Source organism: Acartia tonsa, chromosome 2, assembly GCF_053477335.1.
Source record: "Acartia tonsa isolate MP-2025a chromosome 2, ASM5347733v1, whole genome shotgun sequence".
Taxonomy (NCBI): Eukaryota; Metazoa; Arthropoda; class Copepoda; order Calanoida; family Acartiidae; genus Acartia; species Acartia tonsa.
The window spans coordinates 41,198,306-41,217,563 of record NC_137261.1 but is presented as its reverse complement, the minus strand read 5'-3'; the positions used below and the strand labels follow the sequence as shown (position 1 = coordinate 41,217,563).

The 19,258-nt window shown below is 30.9% G+C and overlaps 1 protein-coding gene across 1 annotated transcript; it reads left to right on the top strand.

The window, feature by feature from the left end:
* The first annotated feature begins 2,310 nt into the window (after positions 1–2,310).
* On the top strand, positions 2,311–14,272 carry LOC145311865 (small G protein signaling modulator 3-like). The gene is made up of 8 exons (XM_080150883.1): positions 2,311–2,478; positions 4,459–4,565; positions 4,855–4,928; positions 8,225–8,306; positions 8,731–8,790; positions 9,246–9,333; positions 9,647–9,728; positions 13,323–14,272. The coding sequence occupies exons 2-8, from the start codon at positions 4,554–4,556 to the stop codon at positions 13,399–13,401; spliced, it is 477 nt and encodes a 158-aa protein (XP_080007009.1). The 5' UTR covers positions 2,311–2,478; positions 4,459–4,553; the 3' UTR covers positions 13,402–14,272.
* The last annotated feature ends 4,986 nt before the right edge of the window (positions 14,273–19,258 follow it).

Below are 19,258 nucleotides of genomic sequence, written 5' to 3'. Positions count from 1 at the left end.
AAACCAAAACTAAAGGTCAACAAAGGAACTCAACTAAAAAAAGAGTTACAGTTCTGAGATGTTGCATGGCAGTTGCTTTATAGGGGTACAATATGGAACTGTGAAGAAACGGCGGCGCAACCGCCGAAAACCGCCGTTTCCCGCCGAATTTTTTTTTGCCTTTTCTTGGCGGTTTTCGGCGGTTGCGCCGCCGTTTCTTCACAGTTCCATATTGTACCCCTTTTAAGCAACTGCCATGCAAAATGTCAGACCTGTAACTCTTTTTTATTAGTTGAGTTCCTTTGACTTTTAGTTTTGGTTTCAAAAAGTGTCACTTTCGCCCCCCCCCCCCTTTTATTTAATTATGTAAAAATACTTCAGTTGCTTTTCCATAGCTGGTTATATAAAGTTTTTTGTTTTTTTATCTCTGTAAGATTGGAATCGTCCATGTGTCTCTTGATTATGCTCGCATTTGAAACATTTTCTTCCTTTTTCCAATAATATATTGGTCTTAATACGCATACCATTAGATATTTTCATTTTGGCCTGTACACACAAACAGACCAGCTCAATAAATATAAATATTTAGATCTATTATTTCTGTACTATATTCCACTGAACTCATCAGCTATCACGAATGTACGGTATTATCCTTGTTTATTAAAAAGTTATCAAACTGTAATAAAGAAGAGTGGTTCTTTCTAATATTTAGTAAAGGAAAATATTTTTTATTTAATTCAATGAAAAGAATTTAATCTATATTAATATATTTTTCTATTAAGCTTTTAGTAAATTAAAATTTTTGTACTTACACAAAATAAAAATGGAGGGCCTACAAAGTATTTCAAACTTCTTAGATGTCTTTAAAAAATTAGTATAAGTATGGGTATCTCATAAAACGCCTAAGAAAATGCTTCATTTCTTAAAAATATTTAATATTAAAAAAATTGTTTTTGAAGGAAAGCTGATCATATTACAACAAACTATCTTTATCAAATTACGTCAACGTAATTTTACAAATTTTAATGTTGTATTTTGGTTTAATTAGTTCAAAAATAAGATTATAAATACATCAAATTAAAAATGGAGACATGATTAATTAGGAGATCCCTTAATTTTAAGCATCTAGAACTTTTAAAAACTTTATAGAAAGATTAGAAAGACATTAAAAGCTTTAAAAAGTGTACATTTAACAAGCAGTTTGAATTTTAATGGTGTTTGATAACTTATTGTAAAATAGTAAATCCAAAAGAAGTAGTATTTATATCGTGAGATCTTTTATTTTGATAAAATGAATGAATCCTAATTAGATTTTGAAAGACAAGATTCAGACGAGCTTGGATTTAGGAATGCAATTCAAACAAAAAAAGACCAATTTCAGGGTCATTTTTAGAACTAAGACAGAAAAAGTCAGAAAAAAGGGACGTATAAAAAGTTACCACAAAGTCTGTACATTAAATATATACTTTGACAGGCCGTCTCTTGGGGAGGGTTTAAATACTCGATACAAAAAATTTATTTAAAGGAAAGCACTTTATAGTGCCAATAAAAAAGGGTAAAATTTAAAAAAAAATCGTCAAAGTTTACCGAATGACGTCATATTAGCGTAATGGATTAATATGACGTCCTTCAGGATACTTTGACCAAAAGTTTTTGAAATTATCCCCCTTTTTTAGGCATTATAAAGAGCTTCATTTAAAGGACAAATTAAGAATTATATTTCGTAATGTAAAATTCCCTAACATTGAAAAAAAATCTAAATTGCGTTCTTTTCAAAACATACCATATTTAAAATTTGTAAAATTAGATTTGTTATGTAGAAATAATTAAACAAAATTATATGAAATATTTGAAAAGATAGTAAAAACTAACTAATTTACTTCTATTCAAGCTAATCAGAGAAGGAGTTTTTATTTCTGTAAATTTTCATCATTTTTCTAGTAATCGCTCTTTTAATAGATGATTAACATTACAAGTTACATGAATAATTTATAAGGTAGGGAATAGGGAAAGTACGTACAATCACCAAAAGTATGTAGAAACTAAAAGAGGAAATATGTTTAGGCAAATATATACAACTAGTTGTTCAAACCTCCAATTTTTTTTGGGGGGGGGGGGAAGAGATCCCATTTTTAATTTTAGGCGATTTCTCTTGGGATGGTGGTGGTACCCTCCCTCAAAATAGTTAGTTATAAACTACCTTCCCATGACCTATATGAAGCTACAATCTAAAGGACAAACCATATCGGTTTAGCGGTTAGCGAGATCCTTCTGTAAAGACAGACACAGAGGAATATTATTTATTTTGTTGAAACTGCACAATATGAAACAGAAAATACGACATTATCAATCTGGTTTCCACGGACGACGACCATTGTTGGGTTGGGGAGCTGAACGGACTGGTGGGCTGGTTTCCCGCCAAATTTGTGGAGCTGATTGATGAGCGTAGCAAAGAGTACAGTCAGGCGGGTGATGATAAGGTCACTCAAGCTATAACTGGTGAGTTGATTTGCACTTTATTTTATTATATTATAAATCAAGCCAAAAGAGGGCCGGGAAAACACCCCTCTAGGTGTTTACCTACCAACTCAAAAAGTGTCCCCAAAAAGTGTTCCTGATAAATTGACGCCAGAAGCGCTTAAATTTTTTTAAACTTCCCCCATAAATATAAGGATGTGGCTTTTTTGCGTTGACACCACCCTTGGGTGTGTTAAGGGGGTGTATTAGGGCATTAAAGACCATTGTCAAGGAGGGTGTAGGTGGTATCCAACCTCCTTAATTTTTGCCTTGGGATAGACAATAATCTTGACTGTATTACACCTTCCTGAATGTCACTCTTCCTTCGATCTTGATTAAAAGTCCTACCGTTTCAGAGCTTCGCTTTTATGGATGTTGTTACCCTTGTTTCAAATAAAAATTACATTTTTGAAAGATATTCTATTTGTATCAATTACATCTATAATTTAAAAGCGTACATTAGAATTTGTATTTACCCTTTTCATTTTCATCTATGTTATATATTGCTACAGTATGGTCTAAATTGAGGAAAATATAGACAAGTTATAATTTGCAGAGATGTCGGAAAACACAGACATATTGAACCAGTCGTTTTCGAGATTACTAGCCTCAAACTAAAAATATTGCTAATTTATATTTGGTTCATAACCTCTAGGGTATTAAAAAAATATTTTTTATTATTAAAATGGGTTCTGGTAAAATAGCTGTAAACCAGGCCAACAGTTTGATCAAGGACGTCCAAGTTTTTTATTTGTGATTTGGGTAAAATAGCACAGGATTCGCGCCGTTACCCTCCCCCCCCCCCTCCATTAAAAAAAAGATATTTACCCGAGGGTAAAATTTGCATGAAGGGGGAGGGTAATACCTACCATTTTTTTTCATGAGGTGGAGGGGGTGGGGGGTGGAACAGTATTCTTTTTTTATGGTTTAAAGATTGGGGATATTACCTCAATTTGGGGGTAAGATTTATGAAGGGGGGGGGGGATAGTTATCACCCCCTCCCTCCGTGGACGTCCCTTATTTTGATCATACTGTATTTTAAATTATATTCAGACTGGCCAACATTTTACATCTAAACATGAAAGAGAAAATTGTGAATACTTTATTCGTATACCTACCTTTCAATGGATATAGGATGCAGTTTAGAAACACAAAAATGTTGTTCAAAATAAGATATAAAGTACCTTTTTTGTTATAAAAAAGTCACAAATAAAATTATAACAGTTTAGGATATATTTAGTTAATTTAATGTGTAAATAATTAGTCAAGTAACTGCAGAGCTTAAGAAATTAGAAATACTTAAGATTTAAATGTCGTTAACTATCCCTTTCTTCCTGATATGAATACACCCGCATTTTATGTAGGAAGGTAATTTTACTTTACTTTTTATATATTAGCGGCTTATTTTTGAAAATAGTCTGTAAAGATTCCAAAAATGGAAAACTAAATAGGTTCAGAGGTTAGCCATCTCTTAACGGACAATAAAAACAAAATCTATTTTATAAAATTGCGTATATTTGTAAGTAATTAAAAATACAAGATAAAAGGTCCTCTAAAATTTATTTATTTCACTTTTTTATTGGACTATAATACATTTTAAGCAATATACTAAAATATTGTCTCACTGTTTTTATGCAACTTATGAGTAAAATACAAGAATGCCTACCATCACTAAGTGTATATCTACGCAATTTAACATAATAAACTATACATGTTTGCGAATATTTAAATTCGCACAACACTTTCAGCAGAAATTAAATATGCATGATTCTGTACTTTTTCCAATGTGTTTTTGTATTTTTGTTTCAATATGTTTTGTTAAACTTTCTTTATAGCAATAGATATAAAATACCCCAATCAATAAGTACTTTAACTTAGTGACGTAGGTACATACAAACATACCTTAATTATAGAGGAGCTAGAGTTCTAATAAAAATTTTAAAATACCTTTCCTTTTTACAGATTTAGTAAGAGGTTCCTTATGTTCGTCTCTGAAACACATTTTAGAAAATGGCCTTAAACCTCCTTCAATTCTTACCGGCCCCGTTCATCCTTGGATGTTTATACAGGTAAGTTAATTATCTAAATTAGCATTTATTTTAGATTTATACTCTGTACCAATTCTAACTTCCACGAAAATTGTCGAACTAATAGTCGTTTAAGAGGTCTTGGAATTAGCTTCTAATACTGCTACTGTTAAACAGATTGCTGAATTTCGTTGAAAAGATTCTGATGTCTACTGTAGATCTACTTAATAATTTTCTTTTTATTTCAGCTTGTCAATTCTGTTTTGTAAATGTTATTAAAATCCTGAGCTTTGCTACTAATGTATAAAGTTAATCCTTGTTTAATTATTAGGAAGCAGCAACAGAAGAAGTAAACAAGGACAAAACTTCAGTTTTCTCAAGATTAAATCTTTGCAGTACATTTAGGTAAATATTTTTTGTAGCCATTCTATTCTGTATACAAGTTCTTTATGTTGTCTGTATGTTGCATGATCATACAAGTATACAATTCTTAGAGTGAAGATCATATGAAAATAAGATAAGTTAATATCGGCGCTATTGTTTTGAAATAAATTGAATATTGTTTATTACTTAGGTCATGTTAGGTTAGCCTACACTTAGCACCATAGGTATATGACCCGCAGGTTAAACATAGAAAAAATAATTACACTCTTATTTTCAAATTATGTAATAAAATAAGTGTTGAGGGGTTGGTCTCCTTGCTCAACCGACACTATGAGTGAAAGCACAGTAAAATCAAAAACTCCAATTTACAAAGATAATTAAAATCTGTGCTGAATGGTTTGATTAAAAAAGGCTGATGTTTTACGCTTGCTTTCTCGAGGGGACACCTGTCATACATATTGAAATTTGTTTTAGATTTGTATAGATTTGCTTCTAAAAAAAGAAAAAGAAACTTTTGTGATTATCGAATAAATTTTGTAATGGCAACATGTGCAAAAGTATTAATTTTAAATGTTAAAGTAACAGGATGTGTGTTTGTCTGTCTGCGTGTCTGTCTGTTCCGAAGGATGTCGCTAACCGCTGAACTGATAGGGGTTCTCCTTAACAGGGTAGCTTCTCATAGGTCCTAGGAAGGTTTATAACTAGTTTGGGAGAGGGTAACACCACCCTCCCAAGAGTAATCACAAAAAAAAAATTTAATGTTCTTAGAGACTTGAACGCAACATAGAAATCGCATAATTTTTTACCGTTTTCTTTTAAAATTGGCCGTTGGAATTTAACTTCCCCCTTCTCAAGTTCCCCTAGAGGCCTCTAGGGGCGTAACCGCTAGTTTTAAACTAAAGTATAAAAATTTAATTTCGACCATACTTATATGTAGTATACATAGGTATGATATATATATTAGAAGACAAAATTGAATTTTGTACTTCAAAGAGTAAGAAATTGTAGTAAGGGAGAACATGTAATTACATGGAGGCTAGGAATTTTTTTTCATGACAAAGACACCTTCTTAAAGAAATTATTTTTTAAAGAAATATTTTACAAATTTAGTTCAGCCTTCCTTTTATAACTGTAATTTTTCAAATGGCTGACATATTATCGACATAACAAACAACAATACTCTAATGACATAATGACTGCAAATTACTTCTGTAGATAAATAGCCTCACAAAGTGTAGACGGGTCTAAACTAATTTGTTAACCTTTGTAATATTTCTGATAAAATCTGCAGCCGAAACCGACATTTTTTATCAACTGAACAACTTTTTATTTTTCATTATCAGAAGCAGCCTAATCTATAGTTGTTAAAAGTAGTAAGCGCAGCTTCTTTTACTAATCCAAGGACACTTTTCTCTCCTTTATAGGTTAACCTAAAATTCAGGTTATTTTTTCCAGAAGTTAACATAGTAAAAAAATATGTAACTAAGAGAAAAAATTCGAGTTTATTTCTTGAATTTCTGGCTAGTATCAAATAAGCAAATTCCACAAATTTTTATAAAGTTTACTGTTCACCAGAGCTTTTTTGCATACATCACCATCCACAAAAGAAGTAGGGTGTATGTATTTGTTTACTTGATTGTCTTTTAAAGAGAGTTTGAATATTTTCTTTTTTAATTGTTATCAACCTCTGAATAGAAATGAAGAAACAAACTAAAATTTATATTGAAATAAACTTAATTACCCATTTCCACAAAAAAACGAAATGAAAACTATCTTACATGTCCCTAGAGGCTAAAGCTTTTATACTTAAAGGAATAAGGTATAACCAACAAGCGAAATAAATTTTTAAAAATATTGGGGGTTGCAGATAAAAAGGTCGTCAATTCTACTAAGTGTTGACCCTCAACGAGAGCTGAAACTCTCGTATAGGTTTCGTTATTTTTTCCGAATTAATTTCGTTGTTAGTATAAGCTGATTTTAACTTGTTGGCTATATCTTATTCCTGCATCTTCCCGTAATTTTGCTTATGGTGATATGTAATGACTAGCAACAGTAACCTGGATAAAGTTACAATAAATATTGACCTCAGGTTGAAAATACTTCGAGTAAGTAGTCAAAATCAACCAGTCAATAATGGACATGTAATCTAAGAAGCTTTTTATAGTGCCTATAAAAAATGACGTCATTTAGTCTGTGTTATGGTTATTTATTTTGTATGACGTCATTTTTCATAATCAAACATAATTTCTAAAATTACAAAAATCAATTAATATGAGTTAATGAGGACTAAGTTGTTTTTAGTGGGAGGGTTGTTTTTTCGAGGGGGAATATTACCCCTTTCACCCCCCCCCCCCCCTATTTCGAGACATTCTTATAATTAAGCTCGTAAAATGGCAATCCAAAATTTATTCCAATTTTAAAAATAAAAGCTCAAATTAGAAAAGAATAATCTTAAATTAATTAACATCAGGCATTTTAACTCATGCAATACGGAATAATAAATCTATTTAATCTTTGTCTGTTTCCAAGAAACTATGAGTATGATGAACGTACGACGAGTCAAAACATGAAACATACTCTCAATAACAGACCTTGAAATTGGATTTGCATAAGAATCATTTACAAATTGGTGGGTGATGTTTTTGTGATAATTGTAAGAAAATAGATATTATAAAAGTACTGAGGTCAAAATGTATTTAACAAGGATGACAACTTTCATAAAAGCGATGCTCTGAAACGTTAGGACAAACGAAAAATAAGCAGAATAGAGACTGTTTATATTAGGACATGATTATAGAGATACCCTGCTTATTACATTATACCTTAATGTTATAGGAATCAGTATTCCAAAAATCAGATAAAGAGGATTATAAAACATAAAATATTGTTGTCAAAAAAGGTTAAAAATCAACATTTTTTTAAATGGCCATACGGACTGTCTAGTAAAGATTATAGAGTTGTGACGCTTGCTAAATCGTACCTAATTGTTATTTGAATCATCATGCAAAGTTTAATCGATAGGAAAATTCTAACCTGTTTAAATTTACGAAAAGAGCTAACTGTCCCGGATGGACGGATTGACCGACCCGAACTATGTATAATAAAGCGCCGCGTTTAATAATACACTTGTTTCTCTTAAACTGAGCGCAGCATTTCTTCATTCAAGTCTTAAGATGTAAGTAATAAGTATGTCCGTATTAATTAAGCATCTTGTTAATTTACACATAGTTGTTGTTTAGCTTCTAGATATTGCTTGTGCGTTTGCCTGCTATATTGATCTTCCCTTTTATAAAAGTTGTCATTCTTGTTTGTTTTAGGTTAGACGATGATGCCAAAGTGTTGACTCCAGATGAATTACTATACAGATGTGTACAATTTATTAATCAATCTCATGATAAGGTATAGTGATAGATTATTATACATATCTGATATTATAGTATATCTGACTAGAAGTTGCGTTCCTATCATCTAGGAACTATGTATTTAACGGAGTAGTGAAAGTAGGAAAAAAGCCAGAAACCAAACTTAGATATAGAAGTTAAATAGCCTAAAACTGCCCAGGGACTTAACAGAAGCTTCCATAAAAAGGAGACCTCAATTGGTCCAGTAGTTACCAAAATCTTAAGCTAGAGACAAAAAAAAACTTATTATTTTCAAATCGGATAATCTGAAAAACTGCAAACAATTTTCAACGGACGGACGGCCGTATATATTCTATCAGATATAATCTTAGAAGCCATAGTGAAAAGAATAGCTTGAACAATTTTATCTTAATCCCTTATTTTTTACTATTCAGTTTTAAAATATTTGTTGATTTATCCAGGTAAATGCAAAGATGGATGTGAAACTGAGATCTTTAATATGCATGGGTCTTAATGAACAGGTTAGTCAATTTTTTATTTGTTTAAGTGAATGTAATTTTGCCGCAGGCACCCCGAAATTTTTAAACTTGTAATAGATATTACCATACCAAACAAACTTTTACCCCAAAATGGAAGGAGGGGTAAAATCAACCTTAAAACCAACTGAATTCCATTAATAAAATTTATATAGTTTTTACAAATCATGTGAAATGTTTGACATTCCATAACCAAAATATGAGATTTTATCCCTCCAATAATCTTAGTATGGTAATAATCACTCCCCCTCCCTTTTTTGAGATCCCCCATCTAAAATAAAAAAAACGGACGTCCTTATGGTTTTCAAAATGGTATTTGGCTATTTTTCGGTCTCTACCTTCCCCTTCCAATACCAGGGGCGAGTCCATTAGTTTTATTGATAAGATAACTGGATTTCTTAAAACTAAATTGTTGTAACATTTTGTTTTAATTCTTTTAGGTTCTGCACTTATGGTTGGAATGTCTGTGCGCAGCTGATAAATCTTTGTGTAAATACTACAATAATACTGCTATACTAGCATCACCAGGTAAGCGTTAAATTGAACACAAATGTATGGAGTTTAACATAGGAATTGGCCAGTTTTTAAACAATCTAAATTCATTTGTTGACGCCCTCTCAGGCTTCCCAAGTCATTAATTTGGTTTTAGTCGGGTTTTAAATTTTCAGTCGCAATAAGCACGTTTTTTTTTCAGGTTTCTTGTGTAAAACAGTACATAATATGCTTCTAGACTACTTTTTTGGTTATTGGTGCGCTATAATTAAGGCTAAATTATCTTTTAAAAAAACTATATATTGAAATTTACAATTAACTATCCGATCTAATGAATACTGAATTCTAGGATGGGTGTTGGTAAAATGTGAGCTGAGGATTCTGGCACAATTTTCATTTCAACTCTCTCCAGATTGGGAGCTCAAATCAAGGTAAACTAATAGACGCATTAATTACAGAGTAATAATAGAGAAAAACAAATATTTGTAGATGCTCACTAAATCGAATAACTTTTTTATTCATGATTATTACTTATTGCGTTGATTGATAACTGTTTAGACTTTTAGGTTCAGCTGATGTATGTTTCTTAACTATCACTGAAATCAAACCCTTTGATTGCTAGACTATTTTTTTATATCGCAGCTAGTAGGTTCATGCGATTTTTGACGCCTTAGTTCTAACGTCTTTTGAGGTACATGAATGTATATAATTCTAGCAAATCTAACTGTATAAATAAACTTAAAATAATTTTCTGAATAATTGATTTTAAGAGTGTTTTCTTCATATGAAAAATAAAAATATTGAATTCACTAAAATGTAATCTACTGAGCTCTCTGAAATGAAAATATAAAAAGCATGGATGATTTTTTTTCTTCCAGGCGAAGCTTTTGAACTAAAAGAAAAGTTTTAGACAATCAAAACTAAATACCTGTAGCTACAAAAAGGGAAAAAAGGGAAGGGAAAAATAAAAAAGTATAAAGTACAAGTAAAGCTTTTATTTCCCCAGTTTAAAGTAGAGAGATAACATAAAGATGATAAGAGGAGGAAGAAATAACACAACGAATAGCTTAAAACTAACAGAGCAAATTTGCTATTTAAGATTAAGAGGGGAGGGGGGGGGGGGGAGTTTTGACACATTTGCGTAAACAGTGAGTATAAGGTTTATCTTTGGACTGAAAGGATAGGTTGTATATGGAAAAATCATTCTTATATGATGAATTTTTCCAAGTTTAAAGATTTTTTGGATAGGCCTCCAGGTTCAGGAGCTCCAGGCCTCCAGTTGGTAAGTATTACGATGACAAGAATTTTATTAATCACTCAACAAGTATGTGACAAACAGACAATATGAACTTGAATGCAGCTTCGCTACTAAAAAATAGTTTGATGGGAAAAAGAAATACTTGTGAAAATGTTAATATTTTTCCTATGAATATATTTATCTTCGGATGACAGACGTGAAGCTTATTTTACATTCTCTGAGATGGGTTCTTAAAAAAGAATGCCGCGTTTTTTCGACATTTTTTAGACACTGATTGATTGAACGAAGACGATATCGTTAGACAGAGTATACAACTTAAAAATTCAAAATTTTAAAATTATTATTTTAGCCATTTGTATAATTCGCTTTTGTTGGTACGGCCTTCATAGAAAGAAAAAAAATATCTTGAATCCATTTTTGCTGCATATTAATTAATGCATCTTTATAGAGCTGTATTAGACATTATACAAATGGCTAAAATAATAATTTTAAAATTTTGAATTCTTAAGTTGTATACTCTGTATAACTATATCGTCTTCGTTCAATCAATCAATGTCTAAAAAACGCGGCATTCCTTTTTTAGGAACCCATCTTAGTCCTACAAGAATACAGGGATATGTCTAGGGAAGATTAATCAACTTTATAAAAAAAAAGTGTTTTCGTAAACCTTGAAATACTAAAAAGAAAAGTTAAGACTTTTTCCTCCATATTCTTATCCAGCCATGTACTAACTTATGATTTTTATTTAAATTTACGTGGAAAATTGATTGTAATTGATGCTATACATGATTTTTTATGGCTAAGAACTGGTGCTAATATAGCAGAAATTGTTCGATTTCGAAGCCATACTGTAAAAGATTTTTTATCTTTATTTTTATCCATCCTTATGTACTCTGCAATTCTTTCTTAATATTTCTCTATCTTCTTTTTTTCTAGTTTAAAATAATTTTTTACTAATTTTGTCATTTTTTTCTACCTTTTTATATAAAAAAAATATTATTACTATTTTCTCGTCATATTAGTTTTGTCCTTCTCCCATTTTACTTAGTTCCTACAACCAATCGTCTTCTTTAGTAATCGATATATTATTACTTGGATGTTGCATCAGTTTTTCATGTACTCTCATAAAGTAATAATAGCAGCTAGCAAAAATAAATGAGCCCCCATCTGGATGAAGGAACTAACCATCTATTTACAAATCGTTCCATCTAAGACTAAATATCTACATATCTATCCTTCTATCTTTGTCTCTAAAAATTAATATAATTTTTCTAAATCTATACTTTTTTTCCATCCATCAATTTAGAAATCTGTCCATCTCAAACTTGTCTATGTATCTATCCATCTAACTTTGTCTCTACAAACTAATCTTATTTTCCTATATCTTTACTTTTTTCCATACATCTATTTAGAAATATGTCCATCTAAAATTTGTCTATATATCTATCCATCTAACTTTGTCTCTACAAACTAATGTTATTTTCCCTTCTCTTTACTTTTTTCTATCCATCTATTTAGAAATATAACGATATCAAACTCGTCTATCTATCTATCTAACTTTGTCTCTACAAACTAATGTATTTCCCTAACTCTATACTTTTTTTCCATCCATCAATTTAGAAATCTATCCAACTAAAACTTGTCTATGTATCTATCCATCTAACTTTGTCTCTACAAACTAATGTTATTTTCTATCTTTGTATACTTTTTTTTCTGGCCGTCTAAAACTTGTCTATGTATCTAACCATCTATCTTGTTCTGTACGAACTAATGCTATTTCTTTGCTCTTTGTTGAAGACTAAGAGAGATGAATCAACAGAGATGAATATTTTATCATCTCTTGTCTTTCTTTTTGTCATTAAACCACGGAAAAACGGATAAGTATATTAGCCCTTTATTGAACTTTAAATGTAGACTTTATTTTTTTTATAGCAATAACAAAATTCTTAATCTTCTTATGGGGGGGGGGGGGGTAATATCCCATTTTACCTCCTCCCTTCAAAAATTCAAAGTCCTCTATGGATAATTTACTTATCCTCTAGAATAATATTTCTATTAGTATTAGACATACAAAGACACAAAAACAACAAATTTATACTTTATTTTGTACCTAATGTATTTACTTTTGTTATATTTCTTAATATTTTTCGACTCTGAAGTTAAATATCTCAGATAATGCTACTCCAATTAGGTTGTACTTTTCAGAAAAGCTTTATAAATATTTGAATGTTTTAAGGCTAATTTTGAAACAAGGCCACCATTACCTAGAGGATAGGGCCGAATCTACTCATTTGATATCAATAGCTTACCCTGTAACATGTTTATCCTTAGTAGAATTTACTTTACAACATCAACTCTCATTTAATTTTTTATTTGGTGGCTGTTGTCATGATAGAATTGTAATAATAATCATAGAGAGAGCTGTTTATTACACTAGTCCCTAAAGTTTCATAATAACGTTTTATTATTCGGCCATTGTCTTATCCCTTTAGATCCCTGGAAAATAATACTTTTTCTCGTATTCATTCGAATCCGGTGGATAGGAACCGGTTCTCATCCATACGAAAAAAAAACTATGTCTAGCATCGTATTATATCCAGCTTTCTACGAATATAAAAATGTACAATCATAAGATTAAAACCAGTTTTTTAGCCGGTGACTTCGGCACCTCGGGGCTAAAAAAAATTTAATCCTATAATTGTACATTCTATATCCGCGGAAAGCCGTTTATAATACGATGCGAGAAATAACTATTTTTTTATTTTAGGAACGAAGATAAATCAAGTTTTACCCATGGAGTGAAGGATATGCTGGTCAAACACCACCTTTTCTCTTGGGATCTGTAATACATATATTTTTAACATGCACTTCATGGACGTCCAAGATGTTATTTTTAATGGGGTAAAAAAAGGCCCCGTCCCCTCTCTTGGACGTCCATAGGAGACTAACTAAACGAAAAAAAATATACTTTTTTGGTAAAATTCATATTTTTTTTAATTTTAGAAAAAAAAATTCATAATAAAATAACCAAATATTTTCCCTTAAAAAGGTTTATTATAACAGGGTATTCATTAAGTATATAATAAAATATTAAGACATATCAGAAAAACTAAAAGCTTTTGTAATAAACATACACACGTATTGTCAATAGTAAAAAAATTAAGTAGATGTTTAATATCAAACTGCAAATTTAGAAACTTTGTAGGTAAACAGTATTGTTAATTAAATCATCAACAGCGTTATTGAATAACCAACTTAGGAAATAACAGAAATGCTGTCTGAGCACAAATTGTACACTAGGAAAGAAACATTCCACGTTTTAGAAATTGTATTACAGCAAAATATTTTATCAGTTCAATCATCGAATTATACCATTACGAAGGTGGTCGTTTTTTCGCGTATTTTCTGTAAGTTTTGTGTTACATACCGTATAGTTTAATGCGCTTATTAAGTCAAACTGTTCTTATTTATGATCATTTACAAATGGTAACACACAACGACAGAAAAATGACCCCCTTTTATGAAAATATTTTATATTGAATAATTGAACTTCTTAATCTTTCGATGTAAAAGGAATATATGAAATATTAAAAGCTGAAAGAACCAGAATAATTTTACAGTGAAGTTAATTTTATAAAAAGATGCAATTTTTTATTTATTGTACATTCTACTTATATATATGTATGTTAGAATTATTAAATGAATTAATTAAGTAAATTTTAGTTTTGCTTATTTTTATCCTCGAATCAGTATTAACCTTATAATAAAGTAACAGGATGTCTGTTTGTCTATCTGTGTTTGTCTGCACCGAAGAATCTCGCTAACCGCTGTACCGCTAGGGCTCTTATTTACAATTCTAGGTCCAGTGAAGGTTAATAACCATTTTTGGGGAGGGTACCACCACCCTCCCCAAAAAAATTATTCCTTACTAAAATTGAAAAATGAAAACTTCCCCCCTCCCTCAAATGCTAGTTAAATAAAATAAATGTGAAATGGAACAATTCCGCTTCACAGTTTTCTAAACAAGCTGCAATAGAACACTGTCTAAAAAACAAGAATGACAACAATATCCATAAAAGCGAATTCCATCTCCGGAATTAATTAGTTTAATCGTGAATAAAAATTCATTCCCATATAAACAACCCCTTAAATAGTGGATGTAAATATTCATTTATTTCCCGGAGGTAGACATTTTTAGAAGATTTTTTATTTTTTTGGAAGATTTTTGAATTTTTATTAATTATTAAAAGAAACTTGATATCAGGGATATAAATGATCATAGCCGGGAAATAAATGAAAATTAAAAACCAAAATTAAACCACATTTTAGCATAAAAAAATGAGTTTTTTGTTTAAATGAGAATGATATTCCTGTCCAGTTTTTTGTTTAGGAATGAATATTTCTTACCCTCATAAATAAATGATGACCTATCGGTCCATCATTTATTCCCTCGGGTAAGAAATATTCATTCCTAAACAAAAAACTGGACAGGAATACCCCATTCCTAAACAAAAAACTGGATAGGAATACCCCATTTACATTACAAATTTTCCTTAACATGAAAAATGCATAATTTTAATCGATTTAAATTCATTGCAGTTACAAAATTTATCTTAATATGAATATTTAAATTTCAAATTATTTGATGTTTACATAATTTGATAGTTCATATACTAAGCGTATATATAGTGTAGGTTAGATTTTATGAAATTCTTTATTATTAGCGCAAATGCAGTTTTAGGTAATTAACTCTGACATCTGTGATTTGAAAAGCTTAAGTGTCATACACCATTCAACCAATCAGAGCGCAGGTAGTTTTCAATCCACCAATCACAGATTTCAAAATAATTAACTTAAATTGTATTTGTACTTTTAATAAAGAATTCCGTGGAATATTTTTTTAAAAACATTCTTAAAATTTAATGTTGATTTCAAAACTACCTGTTTCATTACAATTCTTCCCATGTTATGTAGTCTAGCTTGTGTAGGTGTCTAATTTAAAATACAAATACAACTTTTAGAAAAATCTCAAAATTTATCTGAGTTTTTATCTTGTATAACATGGTTCATTGAGTCGAAGCCCTTGCAGGTAAAATGGATACTTACTTCCCTAACTATATTTGGCGCGTCATAATATCCCTTATGGTATACATTCACCAAGCAGAGATTTCAGAACATTCTAGTTAGGGTCTCTCGCGCAATCTTCTCAATTTAATTTACACTTGAAATCAATTAAAATATGCCTTTAGGATAAACGTAGAAAACCAGCTGAACTAATAATTGCAAAATGCACATCTCCAAAAAAAACCTAAAATTAGAAGAAATAAAAGATGTAAAATTCACAGTAATTTGCGAAGGAGACAGATTTGCAACTAAAGCTTGGTGATAGATAATGAGAAAACTTGTGCAATTAGATATTTTTCTAATTTCTGTACAAAAAGTTTACAATTTCTTCTTCTGTGCCAAAAACTTCGGGGGGGGGGGGGGGGGGAGCTTAGATTTTATTGAGAAAATCTTAAAAAGGGAATTACCCGTGAGGGTGGAGGCACAGCCTGTGCCAAATCCTACACTTAAGTAATAGGATGTATGTTTTTCCGTTGATGATATTTTTCTTTTAAATTATGACAAAAAAAACGTGTGTATAAGGGGGGGGGGGTAGGGAGTACCCATGGGCTAGCGCCCCTCTTTGGACGAAGCATGTAGTTTACATTATGTACAATCTGTGACGTAATCATGACACTGTATAAAATAAAGATGACATTAGTGTTTTAATTTTACCAACACGACAATTAACACACTAGGAGGGATTTATATTAAACTAAAGGAATTTTCCTTAAATCAAGACTGAAACACTTACTCCCCCAATCTGTAGTGTATTTTTCATAAATCAGTTTAAAGCATCGGATCATAGAAATAAACGAAGTAGAGGGTTTCGTTGTATTTTCACAGTTGCTTTTGATAGGTTATTTTATGTTAGGTAAATATTAATAATTGCCCCGCCGGGTTAAGAAATTGGCCCCTAGTTGCTAGAAATAGAAGAAAAGCTACTAGGAAAACACGACGAAACCTGTTACTTCGTTTTCTTTCCATGATTCAAAGCACCAACTCAATGACATGGTTAAATCAACACATATAAAGATATATTACTTTTTTCACGGAAATAATGTTAGATTGTAATTGCTGCGCTACTGATGAAGACGATCGCCCTAGTTTTATAAATTCATAAAGAAATTAATTAGTTACGATAGACATCTTTAATACAAAGTAAAACTACTTCTGTCTGTCTTTCCGTCTGAAGCTTACGATCTCTATAACCATTGCACTGATTTGTTTATACTCTCCAGAGAATATACCTACTGGTCCTGTTGTGTTTTAGGCTATTTTCTAGGGGCGAAACCGCTAAACCTTTTGATATTTTTTTTTTTGCAAATCTCAATACAAACCCCAAACAAACACACATACATCTTTCTTCTGAAAGAGGATATTGAAATAGGAAAAGAGAATTTCAGATAATTGATTTTCCATTTCCCTTCCTTTGAAACCCACTAGACATACATACACGGATAAGTATACAGGCAGTTGTGACAAGTTGTGAGACTTGAAGTTGGCCCAAATTGCAGCCACACTTAGCCACAGTCATTCTCAGCCGCTCCCATCACATTTTAAATTAATCTACACTCAGCCGTAGCCCAAAGCCACACTTAACCTCAGCCAGTATCATCTGAATGAAATTATTTTGATATTAATGATTTATTTTAAACGTGTTTCTTTGATGCTTTATCCCTGAAAGAGAGAAGCTGACATAGGACATTTTCATTAAAATTTCGCTACATATATCTAAAAAAGAAAAAAAGGTTTTGTTAATCAACTCTTTCCAATATATTTCTATATGTAAATATTTTTTCAATGGAAATATCTGATTACGTTAGCAAATTGTAATATCTTGTATACTTTGACGTTGACCCTAAAACACCGGGAACTAAGGTGAAAAATACTAGCTCGGCGGGAAGGGGGGAGGGTAATAACACCTCACCTCCCGCTATCTCGACTCTTATCTTTGTTAAAAAAGGGCGAGGGGGTCTAACTAGATATGCCGTGAAACAAAGTGCTTATTTATGTTTAATACATTTAGAAACACCATAAAAAAAACACGAAAAAAATATCCTATCATATAAAGTAGTAAGTTTTTTTGTCTGAAGCTTAAGATTTCGATAACTACTGTATAACTTTTTATAGGATTTTTGGTGTTTTAGGCTATATTGTTTTTTAGATTTAAGCCTTAGAATGGTTTTAGGCTATCTTTTTGTAAAGAAACTGTATTATAATATCATTTAACATATCTCTTACATTTAAAAAAATTGAAACTACATATTTAAAGTTAAAGCTATATGTAGTTTAGCAATTTAAAAGTTTGAAAGATTTAAGTTTTATTTTCTACAGCTTTGGTTTTAAAGAGTTTGCTCTTAGAATATAAATTATCTTATTTCTTTCGGAAATGTACAAATATCTTTGTAAACACAGAAAACTGGCCCAGTAATAATGGCATATAAAAAAGAATCTCAAACATTAAAAAATCACACATATGTTTATACAGACTGAATTTTAAAAATCCATGAATTTATAATTATGATATAGACTGGGACGTCCAAGCTTTTTATTTTGAGGGGGGGTAAAATAAGAAGTTTTTAAAAGTTTGAGATGTGTAATCTAATGTGTTTTTCAAAATTTTGAATGGGTTTAAATGAAGGGGTTTCAACTAAACTTGGACTAGATTCGCTTTCTACTTTATTACTGTGCTGCTCAGCTGCAACCCTGTTATACTCAAGGGGCAAGCAGGGAGGAGGAGAATTTTAAAAACGTTAACTTTCGTAAGAATTATTACAACGTTATCTCTTATTTAATTTCCTTTGCATTTTCTTTATTTTATTTTTCTATTCCTTCTAAACAATCAGTTTTTTATGGCTGATTAAAAAAAATTCTATTAACTGCTTTTCTTGGGTCAAACTGTTATTCAAACTATTAATAACAAATTCTTTCTTTGCAAAAGCATTAAAGAAACAAACACAGATAAACATTTCCTTAACAAGGATAGCGACGTACATCCTTGCGTAACGAAAATATACAAATTTCAAGAAAAGTAAATATACTGACTGACAAAGTTTGTTGTTGTATTATAGATAGTTATTAGTCAAAGAATCTAATTTCATTTAAATTATCAAAATAATAATTTTGACGGACAGACAAAGTTAAGAAATAGAGTAGATGCCTAGCAGAAATAAGAATCTTCACAAAAGAATCCTGAGCTGGATCTTTAAATCATTTTAGTGGTCAGCCAGATCGGGGTGAGCCAACTTTCCACCAATGAGAGCACAGCATTTTATGAAATGCCGCGCTGTGATTGGCTGAAATTCGGCTCACTCCGATCTGGCTCACCACTAAAATGATTTAAAGATCCAGCTCTGCTTTATCTTTAAAATAGCTTGGATTATTAGTATTTTAAATGTGTTGCAGCCGTTATTAATTTCCTGTGATTAATTTCTCTGCATATTTGTTCCCTGATTTCAAATTGAATGTGCACAGTACAAATTCTTTTCTTAGTATTGAAATTTTAGTTTTCTTTTGGTGTGAATGCAGAAAAAAGAAAACCTACTAGTTTTGTTTTTCATTAACACAGTACAATTCCGTTTACTTCATTTTTGCTCT